Source organism: Ammospiza nelsoni, chromosome 9, assembly GCF_027579445.1.
Source record: "Ammospiza nelsoni isolate bAmmNel1 chromosome 9, bAmmNel1.pri, whole genome shotgun sequence".
Lineage (NCBI taxonomy): Eukaryota > Metazoa > Chordata > Aves > Passeriformes > Passerellidae > Ammospiza > Ammospiza nelsoni.
In genome coordinates, this window is record NC_080641.1 from 20040556 (window position 1) to 20059126 (window position 18571).

Genomic DNA, 18571 nt, shown 5'->3' on the forward strand with positions numbered 1-18571 from the left:
TAAATATTATATGTGCCTTTGAAACTAAAGCAGAAACAGAAAGCTCTATTGGTTCAGTTTTGCCTGAAGCTGGGTAGTGAAGTTTTAAAGTTTTCAATAGCTTTTACTATATTTTTTCAACTGTGTCATTACATACTGCAGTCCTGAAGATAAAAAGCAAATGTTTGCTGGAGAAGCTGAATAGAGAAAAAGATCATAGGTCACCAAAAGATGTAATAAATTCATTAATAAAACTGCTAAGTTGAGGTTTTAGGTGAGTGTGGATGGCCTAGCATTCCAGATACAGAAAAAACTTTTTCATAATTATGAATCTTTTTGCTTTATTTAATGGAATTGGACAACAAATATTTGTCTTCCCAGATGGAGTTCTAACTGAACTTACCCTCTTTGTTGTTTAAAGTTTCTCAAAGGAAAGTAACTGTTACATTTCTAGATACCTTTCAAACATGCAAACAGAGTTGCTGATATTTATTATCCTGGTCTGTGTCTTTGGTTCTTTCATGCATTGCATCAGCACAGTACCTGAGGGCAATTTCTACTGGCTAACACAGTTACTTGAAAAGAACTTGGAATTTATGGTTATCCACATTAGAATGGCCTGAAAGCTCCATTCAATGTGACCTAGCAGGGCACTGATAAATTATGCAGTAACACTTGAAAAAGCAACGATTCAGATAAATATTTGACACAAAAACCCTTACTGCAAATTCAGATCACAATCAAATTCGTCCTATGCAAGTTAGCAGGGAGTACCTTCTTTGTGCAAATTATAGTTAAAAGATAAAATCTGACCATTCATTGTTAAAATATACTTTAAAAATGATTTTACTCATCTCTGGGCAAAGTAGGTTTGCTTCTCTGCAGATCATGTAAATGAAGAGTTACATATATGCTCATGGTTTGATTTTGCTCCCACTGGACTCAATTACAAGCTTTCTGAATGTCTCAAATTCAACCCCTGCTCACAAGGCAATAAGCATTTACTCCCATTAGACACTTCCAGTGAAATATAAAATGCCTTCATTGACTTTTAATTAAATCAGCACTTTGTAGAAGTGATTCTAACTGAATTTTACTTCTCTTGTTGTACTTTTTTCCTAACCATTTTAAAGTGGAGTCCACTTATCTAAAAACTCAGTAATTTTCATGCATGAAGTTGAGACCTCAGGGACAGGCGCACATAAAGCACCTGGACAGTGCTTTAAATGATACTCCCATTTTAATGTTTCTGTGTTCATCATTGTGGTCTCACAGGGATTTTCCCATCAACAATCTCCTTTTCTTTACACCTGTTTTATTTTCCTCTAAAGGGCTGTCACATGAACTAGGTTTTACATTTCCAGCATCAGTAAATTAAAGGATGAGGAGAGTTATACTGTTTAACTGGGTGTAAATGTTTAAAGTTTTACAGCAGAGAACTCTAGCACAGCAGAGAAAAAGGACTGTAAATTTTACAGTAGTCCCTGCAAAATCAATGTCAGACCTTTTCTTCTTCATCCCTCAAGCAGGCTTAAAGCATTTTTGCAGATTGTGAAAAACTCCCCTGGGAATTTCACCAGTTTTTGGAATGGGTGTCTTAAATGCTGAAAGGAATGCTCGCCAGAACCGTTCTCTGGGCAGTAGAGGCTTATGCTTTATCATAATTTAATTTTGTAACTCTAGATGCTTTCAAGACTTCAGTCCATAAAATACCAGTGACTCTTGCAAAGACACATCAACACAAATTTAAAATCATTAATATGGGAACTAAAATCCACTTTAGTCCAAACTGCAAAAACCTTCCAGCGAAGCTGGGTACACAAAGGGGGCAGTACCAAGTACCACAGTGCCATGGCTGTTCTGCAAGTGCTGGCAAGTTTGTGTATTTCAACACAAACTGTAACCACAGCATCTTTATTGACTAGAATAAGCAGAGGGGAAGGGAGGTCTGAACATCCACCTTTCAACTGTCCCAATAGCATTGCACAAGGGCCTAGAGAAGGACCTAGAACTGTGTCTACATGTGCTTATAGCTACAGTACACGCCTGAGGTAGTTTGGAGCTGGAGGTGGGTGGTGGTTTAACTAAGAACAGCTGCAGATCAGAATGAACTGCCTTATATCTGAAAATGTTACTTAAAACTTCTCAAATTTTCCACTATGCATAATTGCTATGTGTATATCCTAGGAACAGTCCAGTATGCTGATATAATATAGTGGCAGAACACCCAGCATCTTGAGATACTAGACATACTCTTGAGGTATTATGGCTGCCATCTTTGTTCTGTTAGATTGATGCATTGTGGTAGAACTGCTCAGATTTTATAACTGTGGATATTCTCAAGCTTCTCTTGACTACAGAATCACAGCTGAGCTGGAAGGATACCCTCACAGGTCATAATTCCAACTCCTGGCCCAGCACAGCACCATCCCCCAGAGTCCCACCCTGTGCCTGAGAGCATTGTCCAAACACTTCTGGAGCTGTGCCAGGCTGGTGCTGTGACCACTGCCCTGGGGAGCCTGCCCAGTGCCCAAACACCCTCTGGGGGAAGAATCTTTACCGAATATCCAACCTAAAGACACAAAGCTCTGCAATCTGTCATTTTTCAGGCTTTCAGCTGCTACTCCTAGCTGACCTGCTGGCCTCAGCACTTAAAGTACTTCATCACACAAATCCTGCCAGTCCCAAGAAGGCTTCACAGTCCTTTCAGCAAGGGGTAGTTCTTGGCCAAGAAGCACAACTCTTGAACCAGGGCTATGTTTGACCGTCCATGGCCACACCAGAGCTATTTAGTGTGGGTAACACAGGAGCACAGACACAGGGACAAGGACTTCAGCAAGAGATCTATGTCACATATTCAGTTGTTGGGTTGTGTGCTAGAACCAGAATCATGCTGTGAATGTTACCTGAGCTAGTTAGATTACATTTTGTTTGTGACAATCCACATTGCAGTTACATACACAGACAGTCATGTTTGGCAACAGCTCTACAGATTTACCTTTATTGCTACATACTGTTCATATATCTGTTACAATTCAGTGTATTTACAGGCTGAGTACTTGACCAAAGATCTGTTAACAGGTCTAGTTCAAATCAGTTACCTTAAGTCAGCTCTAAGCATAGTTGATACAGAAATACAGTTAGAAAATACTTTAAATTTAGGCAGGTATAAATTGGAACAATGTAAGTGCGTGCTACAAAAATTGAAAGCTGAGCTTTGGGGGGACCAGTGTAGTACTGTTATTGGAGAAGTAAAAGATATGGATACCATACTGCTACTTTGTTTTTGTAAAGTCAGCCCGCCTGTAAACAACTTATGATCCCTGATAGCCAGGGACCACCTGAGGTCTGAAAAAAAATGAAATCAATTTTTTCCAAATTAGAATACAGGCAAAGATGAGAAGGCAATCACAAATGATGTATGCCACCACATAACACAGAAATTCATACAGTGATTTCCTGTTTCTCACTATGCATATACATAATCAGAGAATGACAGGATGGCCTGGGTTGAAAGGGACCTTACAGGTTCTCTAATCCCAGCCTCCTGCTGTAGGCAGGGATACTTTCCAGTAGACCAGGCTTCTCAGAGCCCCATCCAATCTGGCCTTGAACACTTCCATAATGTTGCATTATAATGTCACAGTTGCATTTCATAAACATATTTTCTATTACTATGGTGGACTTGGATGTCACTAGACTGTGTATCATGAAGCTTAACAATGACATTTCACATCAAAATAGTTTTTAAAATTGTTATTTTAATTGGAACTTTTACATAGTATAAATGTACTACAGATTTAAGAAACTGTATTTATTATCTCCTAAATTACATTGTACAGCTAAATAAGGAAAAAATTCACATTGCTCTATTTTTCTACAAAGCACACTACTTACCAAAGAGTTAATCAACATAACAAGACAATTGTTCTGAAGTTCAGTAGGTAAATTGGCAAAGCTTTTCTCTGAAAAACATCTTGCAAAATGTTTTCCTACCCATCTGTTGAAAAGAGAGCCATTCTTAGGTAAGGAAGATGAAAAATGTTCTATCTTCACTTGTTAGCATAAGTGATACCTCTAAAGTATTGTGAAGAAAAAACATTTAAAATGTAGACATTTCATATGCCAAAATAAACCCTATCTTGCAAAATAAAATAATTTCAACAGAAAGCAGATAAAAACAATTTTATTTTATTTTACTTACTTCATGCAAGCAGCGTATAGGTTTTCCACTCCCAATGAATGAGCAATAGCCATGCATTCTAGTACAGGTTGCTGTTTGCCAGGAACAGGCTAGAGTTGTTAGAAAATTATCACAGTTATTGTACATTTGATTTACAGAAACTATACAGAAATACAAAATCTTCAGTTCAAAGATTCAGAAGGAATGTCAGCTGCCATGGTATTTAATTTTGTTTGCCTTTATGCAGTCATCTATTTCCACATGTCAGTAAAGCAGAATTCAGCCTCATGAGCCTAGTGTGTGGAAATGCTCAATTCTAAGCAGGTGTTTGTTTTAAAACCAATTTTAATTGAACAGACTTTATTTCTAAATACATGCCCATGAAACAAGATAGGCAAATACACAGCATTTCCACATGGCCCCCAAGAGCAGTTACATTTACAGTAGCACATAATAAACTACCCTGAGTGTAATTTAGTACATTGAATTAATCATGTGGAATACTGCTTTTAATCAGCTGGGGTTTCCAAGTGTCTATAAACAGGTGATGATATCACAGGCCTTACTCCCACCACCTATCCCAGATTCACACCTGAGAACAGGGACTGCTGACTTCAGCAGCACCTTGATCATGTAGTTCTTACATATCTCGTCACTATGATTTAGTGTTAAGCAATAGATTTGAAATTTTCAGGCTCTGTAGCTCACCAAGTAGCATGAGAAGTGACATACCTTTTGGAAAAAATTGCAGTAATCTCTTTTCAAAATGTAGATAGCTACTCCTTTTAGTCCATCCAGCCCATACATGTCTGCAATGCTCAACATGTGACTGAAGAGAAAGCAGTAGTGATAGGAATTAAAAATCCTTGTGATATATGAATTTTCCTTACAGAACAATTTACATGCTAACTTTATTACCTCTTGGTTCAGTCAGAACTTACTGCAGAAAGAGACTGATAACCAAGTGTTATATCAGTGCCAAAGAATAATCTTCAAAGCAGAAACATACATTGACCTAATAATAACCTCCCAGCCATGGAGTTCAGCCTGTATAAAAACAAGCCTCAGTCATAGCTGAGACCTGTTTAGAAGACTCTCAGTTTCTCTATTTTAAGGACAGCAAATGAAAAAAATATTTGTGCCAGTGGGGTTCTGGAATTTTGTAGGGTTTTCCCCCAAGATTACATAAAATGTTATTGATGACATTCTTAAAAAAAAAGTGAGCAAACTACTAATTATTTTATATAATAATCAATACCATAATTTTACTTTCTAGATCAATTAATTAGCTAAACATTGGTATTGGGACACATTATAAACAATTCCATATTTTTAGGAAATGGTAGCATTTTAATGTTTAGTGGCAAGAGTTCATCACCTACTATATAAATGGTTACAGAGAATAATTCACAAATTTCAGATTTTACTTCACTAAAACAGGATTATATATAAAAACAATGATTAAAAATGATCCCAGAAGAAAATGCCAACATTTACATTAGTTCCTATATATCATCATTCATGGATCTAAGACTAATTCACCTTTTCATCACCTTGAGAGATTATTCAAAAATAAATTAAAAATATGAACTATTATGTACTATCACACATTGTATATATATTGTCTGAAAACTAAAAGGAAGGTACAGCCCAATTGGGTATCATTTTGGTATAAAACATCATCCTGTTTTTCAGTCTCCTCATAGAGTATTCCAAAACCAGCTGGCACACCTTTTCCAGTAGCTGTCAAATAAATAAGATTTCTTCAACAGCTTTTTTTTTTTTTTTGAGTCTTCCTTTTGATTTTTAACTGAGAAAATACAGAACAATCAAACAAGCACAAACTAAAATGAAAAAAGAATAATAAAATTTGACATATACCCAACATCAACTTCGTCCGGGAAGTCCAAAGTAGCTCCATATATAGAATGCAAGACAACATTCATTTCTGCATGGCTTATGCTGCAAAAAAGAATGAAAAAATACAAATGAAGACATGCCCATAATAACCTGCATCACATTTCTTAGCCAAAGGAAGTTGGCAAAAAAGCTGATACATCATCCAGCTGCTCTGTGAATGGAAGGCAAATGATCAGATAAAATTAAAGCAATAAGATTTTGCAATACAGAAGTATCTAAATGGACTACACTTGGGGTGAATTTAGCTACTCAATAGATTTGCTGAAACTTTCTAACACTTCTGATCTTTAAAAATAAGCAATAAACAGACTAATACTAATAACTATATTATTTACACTGATAATATAGAAGGATTTTTTCATCATTGCCACCAAGCTCTTTACCAGCAATAAATCAACTAATAAGTAACTATATATTTTAAAAGTTTTTATTATAAGTACTCTAAGTCTTTATTTTAGGATATATTTTTGTTCATGCAACACTAAAATATATATTTAGTAGTTTTATCACAATGCTAAGTAGAAATGTTCCTCAGAGTATTTAGTGTTTATTCAGATTAAGAAAGCTGGCAGACCTACACAGCAGTGTTTGCATCCTTTCACAGCCCCAGCATCCTAATGCAGAAAGGCACAGAATGCCTCAATGACGGACACAATCTGAACAACACTGTCTTCTACTTGTGCACATACATTTTTGTGTGGAGTCTTCAGGACTCACAAGTGCTGTGTGCATTGGTGTAAATGGAATATTCATGCAGAACTAAGACCCTCTAAAACATCAGACATGTTGAAGCAATTGACATGAGTGACTAAAAGCAAAAGGAAAAGAAGCCAGCGCTGCAAACGCAAAGAAGCAAAATCAGCCCAGCTGTCTCCCTGTATAGCAGCACACACAACAGCCATAAAGGCAGCAAGGAGGAGTTTCCCCACAGCCTTGACAGCTGTTACCTTTAGCAAAATTCTCATTATTTCAGAATAAGCCATATGTACTTCATTTATAAGTGTTGTAGAAAACAGCACAGAAACCAGCACTAAGCAGAAAAGTGAACTGGAAAAGGTAAAATTATGCATATGACTCATAATAACAGAAATTATGAGACATTGGCATGAGAACAGTCTCATATAAGGATTCAGTACTTCTCCAGAGAATGCCTCTACTGAAAAATAAGGATAAAATTTCTTAACCACAGAGAAATCAATTACAGAGAGATAAGTGTAAACACCTGACTATCAGCCTCTAAAACACCATAAAAATGAAGGAATAAATTAAATTGCAAATATATTGCTTTATAAAGCCTTGGAATTATAACCAAATCAACACATAACCTTTGTGATGTTGCAGCAGCATTATTACACTGCCAGGGAACTAAAATGAACATTTAAGAAAGTATCACTTGGCCAAGAGATTTTATATTAACACAAAGCAGTTACATTTTGCAGCACTGTAAGGTACACAGTTCTTTCTGAAGAAAACTGAGTCAACCAACATCATGCCTGCAAAAAAAAGCTAACATGTACATGGATCAGTACTCCTCTGCTTTTAAAGGAAATTGAATGTATTTCAATAGAGTTTTCTGATACTGAAAAGATCTCTAACCTAACTACTGAAAAGAACAGTCCCCAGCTTATCTGTGAAGTTTTAAGTATTCATCCTACAGTGACAGCTCCATTATTCTCATGCAGAAAGCCATGGTGAACAAGCCCACTAGATAAAATTGCTTTAGTGTATGCTGCTGAAATATCATAATTAAACACTATTTAGGAAATGTTATTTATCTTTACATTGTAAATATACTTATTGTACAAATAAATAGGAAAATACACTGATCACACACATTTCATGACATGTACAACAAGAAGTGAAAGAAAAGAATTTTCAAGAAGATTGTGAATATTAAAACATACTCTACACAAAAGGATTAGTGCCCTTCTGCTGATGAAAAAGACGTTTCTGAATCATCTGACAATATTAACAAATACACTACACACAGAGTTTCATCCTGAAGTCAAAACAGTACTCAGGAAATGTATCAGGCTGGAGAAAAGTGTCAAGGCATATTAATCTTCAGCGCTGTGTTCACAGCACAGTTGTTACATATTTGCAGCAATTGTAAATTGCCTACCTTTGCTCCCACACGACTTGCAGAGACAACACTTACCCTTGAAGAGTGATGTGCTCTTGAGAGCTCTCAGCCCAACTTCCACTCAGCATGGCAGCAAAGTAACTAGATCTGGCACATAAAATGGCCCTGAGAGAGAAAAAGTAAACATTATTCCAGTACATACAAATATTCATGATGAGACTCTTTGATAACATTGACTTAAATCTTTGCCCTTTATGCATTAAGGTGTCGCTGTGTACTGCATGCCTTTTCTCCCTGTATGTTTGGAATTTCAAAATATGCTATAGAAAAAACCAAACAGTACTCTATAAATTTTTCAGTTAAAGCTTGTTTTTAGTATGACTTTGAGATTCACACAGAGGAAATCTATTACCACAAGCATCTTCCTTTTATATAAAATTTCACATTTATTTCTCCTGCTTTATTTATATTTATAAATCAGAGTAAATAACAGTTATTAAATAAAGTAAATAAATAGTTTATACAGCCCCTTTATAAACAATTATATCCTGAACATCTTAAATTCTTCTATTACAAAATGGGTATTTATCAAAATGATAAGTATGTAATGTCATGTATTCAGAATTTTCTACCCACCAAATTGAAACAAAACTTGCTATTAGCACATGCTGGGACAATAAGATGTGTTTTTACAACAAGAGCTGTCAGCTACTTCTGTTCACACTTAGTGTCCTTCTATATTTAAAAGGCATATAACTGGCCATAACAGGGCTAATTCAGTTTACTACTACATCCATAAAAGAGAATAAAGAAACCCCAGAGCTGCAGTCTGTGTAGCTCAGTATCTCTATCAGTATCAGTCTTCCAAATATCAGGTCAGAAGACCTTTGCAGCAGGGCTCTTAAGGTGGAAGTGCAGTGGCAGAGAGGAAGACAAGACAGTGGATGAAAACTGCTTTGTGATTTCAGTTTTCCATATCCACACCAGTTAAAGTGTTAGCCTTTATGTACCTTATCAGGCTTACTACAGCCACAGATAATATTCTCATACATAGAATTTTTTCATTACACTTTTATTTCTAAAATTAGCTTATGTCATGTATTTCCTGTGGCAGAAAAAGCAAAACATTATACTAGGCTTGAGAATCCTTTCTGTTACATGTATTTGTCTCTTCAAATGTTTCTGAGCACTCTCATTTTGCGTAGGAAGAAGCATGAAGAAGACTATTTATGGTCTCTTTTACAGTCATTTTATATTCTGTATTTTCTCATCTCTCCTCCTGCTTCAGAAGTCTCAATACTTTAATTAGAAACTTCTGGCACATTCCTCCCGTGAGTCATCCAGCAAAAATAATAATAAAGCTTTTACTAAAGGCTTCATATCTTAGTGAAATACATCCACATGTAAATGGGTATTACATCCTAACCTGAAGTGCATGAAATTCTGGGTACACACACAATCTTTTTGTTATAAGATACAATAACAGTATCATAGAGATATGGAATACACTTATCTCCAGTTTTTTATTCTGTTAAAAATAAATTTTAGTAATGAACAGTGATCAGTCAACTTCAAGGGCATAATTAGAATTGGTATTTCAAAGACTCATTTTAAGTAAGACAGGTACTCAGCAGAATATGGACAAATATGCAGTACCTAAACTTAAATTTTATCAGCATATATTTATAAAGTATATGGAGATACTAAATTATTTTGAAATAAATTTCTCTGTGCTTTCCTACAGTGATGGTTGGTGCCAGTTTTATTACCAACCAAACCTGACTTGCTTCATGCAGAGCTCTGTAAGAATGCAACACTAGGAAGACATAAACCAGCAACACTGAAGTCTATTGGAAGTTGACAGGACTTCATGAGAAGGTAAGGAATACTGACACAAGTGGTGGGGGACTCTGGGGGCCTAGTCTGTCTCCTGTTTGAGAACTTAAAAAAAAAACCCTTAGTAAGTAAATCATTGCGGTGCTTTTGCCACAATGAAATTGAAAGTTCCATTGCCCTTATTAGCTCCTACTGTTCACATGACCCAGTGCTAAAACGAGCTCAAGTCCTGTGCCTGTTTCAGAACACCCTTGTTTTCTCTGTGATTTACTGCTGTATCTTCTGATGCTAGTTAAACTAGATACATAGCTCCAGGCAGTAAGTGGCCTAAATTAAAGCTCTGCTGATAGAAGCTCTTTGTTGCAGTATTTTTTCTGCATTAAAGCATTTGTTTTTCAAACTTACGTATCTGAGAACATATAATGTAGACCAGAAGAAACAAACATTCTTTACTACACTTCATTCTGAAAATGTAGCACATATCCAAATACCCACACAATTGTGATATACCTTCTCTAAAGATAGTGTAATGTCAGTAACAAATTGTCCCTCCAGTTTTGTGTTGAGAAAGTACTAAAAGTAATGGAGGGTTTTTATAGTCCCTCTCAGTTACTTTATATTCTCAAAGGGAACAAAATACAGGCTGTCTAGTTTGCTATCTCAAATGTAAACAGACCTATATCAAAAGTACAAGGAATGGTACTGACACTTTAATTTGCTTTCCCAAGCCACAGGAGTACAATAAGCCAAAGTTCTTAAACGGTCTTGGACTTTCAATCTAGGAAAGGCTCCTGACAATCTTTACATCTACATAACTGAAGTAATGAAAGTAAAACCAGATTTTGTATGCACAGATTCTGAAGAGCCAAAACAAAAATTACTGCTCCAGAAATTTTCTGCCTATATGGAAATTTTATTCAGCATTAGTAACTGAATAGTTTATTAGTAGATTTTTGTTTTCTTTACAGATCACAGTTTTTAAAAAATATTTTGTTATTCATATATATATTTATATATATATATATAGTTAGGAAAAAAATCTACAAGTATTTCCATAAGTATTTGCTCAATATATGAGATTACAGTGGCAATCTTAAAACTGCTAAAAGCACAGTTGTTTTCAAAATAGTGGCAGTTGATGATAAATTATATTCATTAATATCAAAGTACAGCCACTCCACACATAAGACCTAAAACCTGTAACAGTTCACAGCTACAGAACAGCGCCAGCAAAAGCTTCTTAGAGATAACAGTAATAGCAGCATTTTATACCAGATGGTTATTGATTGAAAAACTCTTTACTGTAAATACTTATGTACCTGTGAGCTTGAAAATTTTTGCCTTCTACGCAAATATTAATATCTGGGCAACAGCACTTCTTGTAGAGCATCAATAAGTCTTCTCCTAATACAGATGCAGTTTCTACTTTGGAATTACCTGCATATAGGAGGAAAAAGCTGTTTTCACTTGGTCAGGTGTACAAGAGACTATTGGCAGTGCACAGACAAAATATTTGAAAAGAATCTGACCTAATTAAATTTTTTCATATTGCATATTCAAGCTTTTCCCTGAAAAGTTCTCCAAACATCACTTTTTACTTCTTATTTTGACTTATCAGAAACTTGACCAATGCTCCCTATTTGGTATCTACAGAAGAGCTACAGTTACTCTTTCATAAGATCATAAGATCACCCAGTTCATTCTTTTCTGCAGAGGTCTGGCACTCTGCACTGAAGAAGCACAGCCCCTGAGGAAGTCTGGGGAGATGCAGTGCCACAGGTCCCACCTGAACAGATGTGCTGCTTGAGCCCTGGCACTGACACAGCTGGAGCAGCCAGCACCTCTGGGGAAGATGCAGTTAAACTTCCTTGTATGATTTCATTCAGAGCTGTAGTATGGAAGATTCTGAAAGGTTCCAGAACCCTCCTAAAACAGCAGTGTAACCAGTGCAATTCGCTAGGGAAGGAAAACAAGGGAGATACTCTACTGTGTGGAAGTCCCACATGGTGAAGAGTGGAGCTCACTGTATTCCAGGGAAAAGACAGGACATGGTGGTGACCATGCCTGGTGCCTGGCAACTCCAGATTTATTACATCACACACAGGCTTGGAACTGTGCTTGCCTAACTTCTGCAGCAATTCATTTCTTCAAAGTGTGAGATCATGAGGTGGACCAAAGAAAAGAATATCCAGCTGTGCTGTAACAATAGTTTTAATTTTGCCTGCATTTTTACAAGTGTAGAACTATTTGGACAATTTAAAAGACAAAAAGAGAAAAAAGTGCAATTCCAAACCTACCTGCAGCAGCTTTGTCACTTTCTGCATCAATGACAGCTTCTGGAATTTCTTTCTCAATACCAACCAAACAAACAACTCCTTTCTGCACAGCTCCACTTGGAGTAGTCTGATCAGCTGGTGTTCTTTTGCTTTGTCCAAGACAATTTACATTTTGTTGAGTGTTATGAAGACTAGTAGTGTTGCTTTCTTGTATTATCGTCATAAACAGCTCCTCAGTTTCTTTAAGATTTATATCAGATGAATATAGAATCCTAGAATATGACACTGATTTTTACTCTCATGATTTTTCAATTGAAGAAAACAAAAAATTACATTTTTAATCTAACAAAATTCATGACCAGAAAACAAAGAATTGGACTCTCTTGTGCTTAAAAAACCCAACCTTTATAAAAATGTATCTTTGGAAAACTTATTTCTGCAATTGCTTGAAAAGCATAAACAAGCACCACAAAATACCAAAACCATCTAACATCAAGATTACAGTAAAAAAATCATAAAAAATGTATAGAGATAGAAATGAATTGGAGAAATAAATTTTAATCTCAAAGGAAGCACTTCAAGCACAAAAATTTGCAGTTAAGATTACCCAAGAACTTTCACTTTGCCTATCTAGTAATTCCAGCTTCCCACTTTCCCATCTGTTTCACCAGCTTATTTTTGGCTCAGGATCTGGAAAGGCTAACAAAGCCTGCAGTCTGTGACTGCAGAGATCTCACATTTATAGAAACATACTGCACTCCAGCACAGACAACACGTCTTATCCTTGGTTTCATACCATCTAGATGAAGTTAGCAAAGTTTAACAGAAGAGCTACAGTTCCTTTGGATGCAGCAGAAATATCCAGAGATCTGCTTTAGTCACTCACTCCATGGCAAAGAGGCTTTTTTGTTAATACTCAGATAACAGTAATTTGAGTGTGTTATTTGAACACTGTACTCTGACAGGGCAGAGAAAACATACAAAGAAATCATCTTCCTTCTTGAGTCCTGTATTTAAAGGATTGAGATAGGTAGCATTTTTTTGGTCTGTGTGATACAGGTCCTCACCAGGAGAGAAGAAGAAATAAGAATGTAGGGAATAAGAACGTTAATATTTTGTTTAATTTTGAAAGCACGCATCAGGAAAGGATGCAACAGGAAGAATAAGATTTCACATGGAAAGAGCAAGATCAGGACCCTTTTCACATGGGATTTTAAGGTTGTTGTGTATCTATGTGCTTTCAGGACTCCTAACCTATGAACTGACCATCTATTGCTTTTCAGATATAAAATGCTTCCCAACCTAGCACAATAATAGCAAAAGGGAAAGACAAATAAAAACATCTGTACTGCTGATTCCCTTATGCCCAGGGAAAAGAACAGTTGTGCCAAAAAAATCCACCTGCAAGCACCACAAAAAGCCCTTTATGCAGCTGATCAGTTTTCAAGTTCCATGAATCAGTCACTTAGAGAAGATACTCCTTGCATGGTAAGGTACACCACATCAATAGGCACAAGTGATAAAAGGGAAGGACCATATCAGAACAGTCTGTATAAACTACAAAATTCCAAGAATAGGTGTGGCAGGGCTATTCTTCTGAAATAAAGTGGTCTGCAACCATACCCCCCTAGGGGCAATACACAAGCAGAGATATTAACGGTACAATTGCTGAGGTGTATACATAAAGGAATTCAGTACACATGCATAACTCAGGTTTGTTTCCTCTAAAACCCATTATCCAATGGGGACTATGGCAGTCCAGCAACTGGGAAACTCATAGACAATTTATTTGGAAAAGTAATTTCCTTTTTCACTACTTTATAATCCCGTGTTATCCAGTGGAACTCTAACTGGAAACTGTATTTAAAGAACAAATATTCACAAACATTCTATTTGGCATAACTTGTTTATGAAAACCTCACATGGAAGAGAATATTATGCTGGAAATAGTGCTAATCCACCACTTCTGTAGTGTCAGTATGATGCTGTGTAATTTTAACAGGTACCCCACCTTATGGCTTGCGGTTTTTTCCCTGTACACAGAAAAGAATCTGATAGACATGAGCAACAGTGAGTTTGCAAGAGGTGTGGCTAGGTGGCAGATGAAACAGGAACAGGGTATCTGTTGTATTCATAGCAGTTACTATAGCTGAAGATTTTTTATACAAAGGAAAGGTGTGCATACACAGACTCTACTGAAAGAAGTTATTGCCATCATGCTGCCTAGAGGTTACCTTCTAAAAGATTTCTGCCTGCACCTAAACAAGACGTAGCATCCTTGTCCTGCCTGGTACAGAATTCTGTAAGCATAACATGGTTAAAGGCTTGGCTGGTCTTTAAATCAACTGCTGGTATTGCAAACTAACCCCTGTGGCAGTAACTGTCACAATGACAATCGTATTCCTTTGTATTTGATTGTATTTGATTGCTTTTTAACTGGATCTCACTGTCATTTGGTCCTTCTCTGTCCTTCCTTGTATTAGACCCTCTAACAGAAATATTAAGAGATAATATCTAGATTTTTATTGCTAAAGCAGTATTTTGTCCAACTGCAAGAGAAAATAAAAAGCAGTTTGCCTCTCAGCAGGCAAGACAGTAATGATCTGTGACAGACAGCCATCCTTCAGGGATGCTGATTTTCTCTTCTTGAGGCACACTGCAGAACCCTGCCTAGGCAAGCATCTCCAGCCATCAATGTACTTGCAGCTGCTGATGTTTTTCTAGTTGTGTCCTGAAGAATGACAGAAGGCTACTGGAGGGCAGAGTGAATATTGCATTAATTTCACCTGGGACAAATGTAGCATGCATAGTGTCTTCTGGGGACCAGAAGTTTCTTCCTGGTGTCCTCAGATTATGCAAGTGTACAGAGGGAAACAAAGCACTGCTTAGTTGCTCACCTACTTTGTGCTGAAGCTATGCGGAAAGATCAGCATGAAGTTTACTATGTCCTGTCTCCTGCCCCAAACAAGAGGGAAGAGGAGCTGCACAGCCTTCAGCACCCAAGTGACACATGGCCCACTTCAAGTCTCCTGATGAAGGGAGACAGAGGCCCACAGGAAGCATGCATCACTGAGAGGCAGGCCAGATATAGCTCATGAGAAAATAAAGTCCCCAAATCCCCATGGAAAGTTAAGTCTTACTTGGGAAAATGAAAGCGATAAAAGAAGCTGAATACAAACAGGAAAAGGAATGAGATTTTGTTATAGCTTTGATGAACTCTGCAATACTGTTACTAGTATTCTACTTCTCCATATATACAAGAAACCAGAACTTTCATAGAAGAAATAACTCTCTCAGGAGCTCAGCTGCAGCTACAGGTCTCTGTTACAACTCATCATGGCAGTTTACATGCTCCAAGAACCAGGCTGGCTTCCAGTACAACTAAAGCTCCAATTTAAGGCACTGTTTTGCACTTATGAAGATCTAATTAATTTACATCTTAACAGTGAGAAACCACTGAGATTCAGCAGCCACTGATACTACTTGATCACCTGAACAATGGATTAGGCTCTTTTCAACCAATCCTTTCTTTGGTCCAAATGAGTTCAAAGTTCAGTGCATTCTGTAAGCATCAATCTCCACAGAATGTGCTAGGTTAGAGGACTCAAAAGGTGAAGTACCAAACAGCACTGAAAACTAAATTAAGAAAAAGCAATTATCTTGCAAAGCACACTTCATACACAGCTTAGAACATATGGGGAGTTCATTTGAAGATTCTAAACTCACCGTGAAAAGATACAAGGTTTACAATTAGTTGAGCTGAGTTTAAAGGTGTTTTCCAATACCATGCTTTTTGGAGAACATGCAGAACTTCCTTGCCTTATAGCAAACCCAGACAAAACTGAAAGCAAGTATCAGTGACATATGAAGTGCTTACCATTAGGAATACAAGCCCCTGATATAACAGTATATAAATAATTATTCAGAATAATTGTTTCAAAATTAATTTCATTTTTTTAAATTGCATTCTCCTACTTCTCTATGAAATTCTTCTGTAACACCACTTAGATGAATGTGAAAGAAATTAATGGCATCACAGTAACAATGAAATCAGGAAAAACACAAGACAAAACCCATGCTGTTTTGTTTCTTACCACTTGTTTTGCTAATTCTCCTGCCACGCTGTGGCAGTAACCCAACAAATGCCTGGTAATCAAGCTGCTCCACTGCAAGGATTCTATGTTTCAGATATTACTCTGGGCTCAAAGTTTTCTTTCATAATTAGGCTGTGTTTCAAGTACTAAACTTTAAACTGCAACACTATCACGTTGCTGTTGGCAACAATCTCAGGAGCCTGCAAGTACCTACATTTTCTAGGCACGTCTTGAATTCATGTGAAATCCCAGAATGATTTCTTTCCACCACTTTGCTCCTGGTGCATTCCTGTAAGTGCCGATCAGCTCTAACACCAACTCTTTTTTAGGGAAAGTAGGTGGCAATACCAGAGCTTTGTTACAGAAAAGCAGTTCTTTGAAAAAGGGATTAGAGAAACTTAGAAGAAGGAGGATTGCAAGGTCTGGTGGCAGCACCAGCCAACACCCCTCATGAAACTCACCTAAGGTTTGGAGCAAGACATGAGAGATGTTGCATATGTGGCACTGGGAAAATAGCTGGCAGTGCAAGAACATGCTGGCCCTTGCACTAGTCCCTGGGGAGCAGCCAGCCCACACATCTCCCTCTGGGATCCCAGCCTGCACCAAAGCTAGACTGTGTTTGGCCTGTGGTTCACTAGGACTTGAGAGATGAGTTTTGAATTTAATGCATTTTCCTCCAACTTGCTGAAGTTCTCCTCGATTCCTATATCCATAACTTTTTCAAATATGAGCTGAGAGTTGGTTTTATTTGCAGTTTTCATCTGGGACTCTTCCTGGAAAGGGTTTTAGTAGGCACAGACAATCTCAAAGGACTTGTGCTGGTTTTTCCTCTTTTTCTATTACAAGACCTTTATACACAACAAAAAAGCACGCTAAGGTGGAGAGTACAGCCATGTGCTATCAGCAGAAGGGCAAAGGCAGAGGAAAAGAAGAAGTTACAGAAAGTCCTCTGCAAACTCTGCAGGAAGGCTGCGAAAGTACTGCCTTGAATGGGAAAAGCTTTAAAACAGGTACTGGCACTGGGAGAAAAGAAAGAGGCATGACACGGGAGCGATGATGCCGAGCCAGCCCATCGATCCCGCCGCGGCCGCGCACTCACCGCAGCAATTCCCGTAACTCCGCGGGTTCCAGGCCGTGCAGCTGCAGCTGCCTCCCCACCAGACGTTCGCAGAGCAGCGGCGCCCGCGCCAGCAGCACCGCCCGGTGCACCCGCACCTCCTCGTTGCCCACTTGGAAGGTCACGTCGGAGTGGGTCCCCTCCGCCAGCAGCCTGCGGGACGGCACCGTTACCGCGTGTCCCCGCCCCGCCCGGCGCCGCCCCGGCTCGGCCGCCGCCCCGCGCCCACCTGTCGAGGTCCTGCCGGAGCTGCTCGGCCAGCGCCTCCTTCAGCCGCTGCCTCTCCGCCGCCGCCGGGCCGGGGCCCTTCGGCACTGCGCCGCCGCCGCAGCGCGCCATGCGCCGGCCGCCCCTCCGCCCCGCGCCCGGCACGGCGACAGACACCGGACAGTCGGTGCCTTGGCGGCGGGCCGCCCCACTGACGGAGAGCACCGGGACGGCGCTCGGGGCGCGGACAGTAACCGGCCACAGAGCGGGAGCGCCGCGGGACTCGCGCCCTGCGGGACGCGGCTCCTTCCCCGCGCCGCTCGCGGGGCGGGGCCAGCGGGAGCCTACACCAATGAGAGCCAGTGTTGCCAGCCTGGCCCCGCCCCCAGTAGGGAACGCGAGGGGAGGGTGGGGCCTCCCCGCTGAGGGCGGGGCCTCACTGATGGGGCGGTGCCTCAGCCGGCCGAGGGCGGGTGCCGCCGGGAGTGCGCCCCCTACCGGCCGCCGCTCCGCCCCACACGCGAGGGTCGCTCCCGCACACCAGAGCAGCTCCCGCACACGTGAGCCGTTCCTACCGCGGAGCGCTCCTGTACTCGAGGGCCGTTCTCGCATCCGAGGGCCGTTCTCGCACTCGAGGACCGCTCCCGTACTCGAGGGCCGTTCCCGCACCCGAAGGCCTTTCCCGCCGAGTCCCCCGAGCGCAGCGCCCTCGTGTGAGGGGCCCGGCGTTCCGCGGCCGCCCCTGCCGTGTGCACCTGCCGCGGGGAAGGAAGCGGGGCGGGCTGCGGCTTCCGAGCAGCCGGTGCTCTGCAGGACAATCCCTGCTCCCCAGACTGTCTTGCCAAAGCAAAACTGCTGCACAGGCGATAGAAGTAT

At 39.5% G+C, this 18571-nt stretch overlaps 1 protein-coding gene across 1 annotated transcript in view; it reads right to left on the reverse strand.

Annotated features, from left to right (window-relative positions):
• The window catches only part of BTBD8 (BTB domain containing 8), a 38032-nt gene extending 20092 nt beyond the window's left edge, over window positions 1–17940 (reverse strand). Inside the window, exons 1-9 of the mRNA XM_059478775.1 lie at window positions 17718–17940; window positions 17471–17641; window positions 12299–12549; window positions 11321–11438; window positions 8241–8330; window positions 6044–6124; window positions 4895–4991; window positions 4184–4272; window positions 3877–3979 (exon numbers count right to left, since the gene is read on the reverse strand). Of these exons, the coding sequence (XP_059334758.1) occupies window positions 3877–3979; window positions 4184–4272; window positions 4895–4991; window positions 6044–6124; window positions 8241–8330; window positions 11321–11438; window positions 12299–12549; window positions 17471–17641; window positions 17718–17827 (1110 nt within the window). The 5' untranslated portion in view covers window positions 17828–17940. The remainder of the gene's footprint in view (window positions 1–3876; window positions 3980–4183; window positions 4273–4894; window positions 4992–6043; window positions 6125–8240; window positions 8331–11320; window positions 11439–12298; window positions 12550–17470; window positions 17642–17717) is intronic.
• Between the last annotated feature and the right edge of the window lie 631 nt (window positions 17941–18571).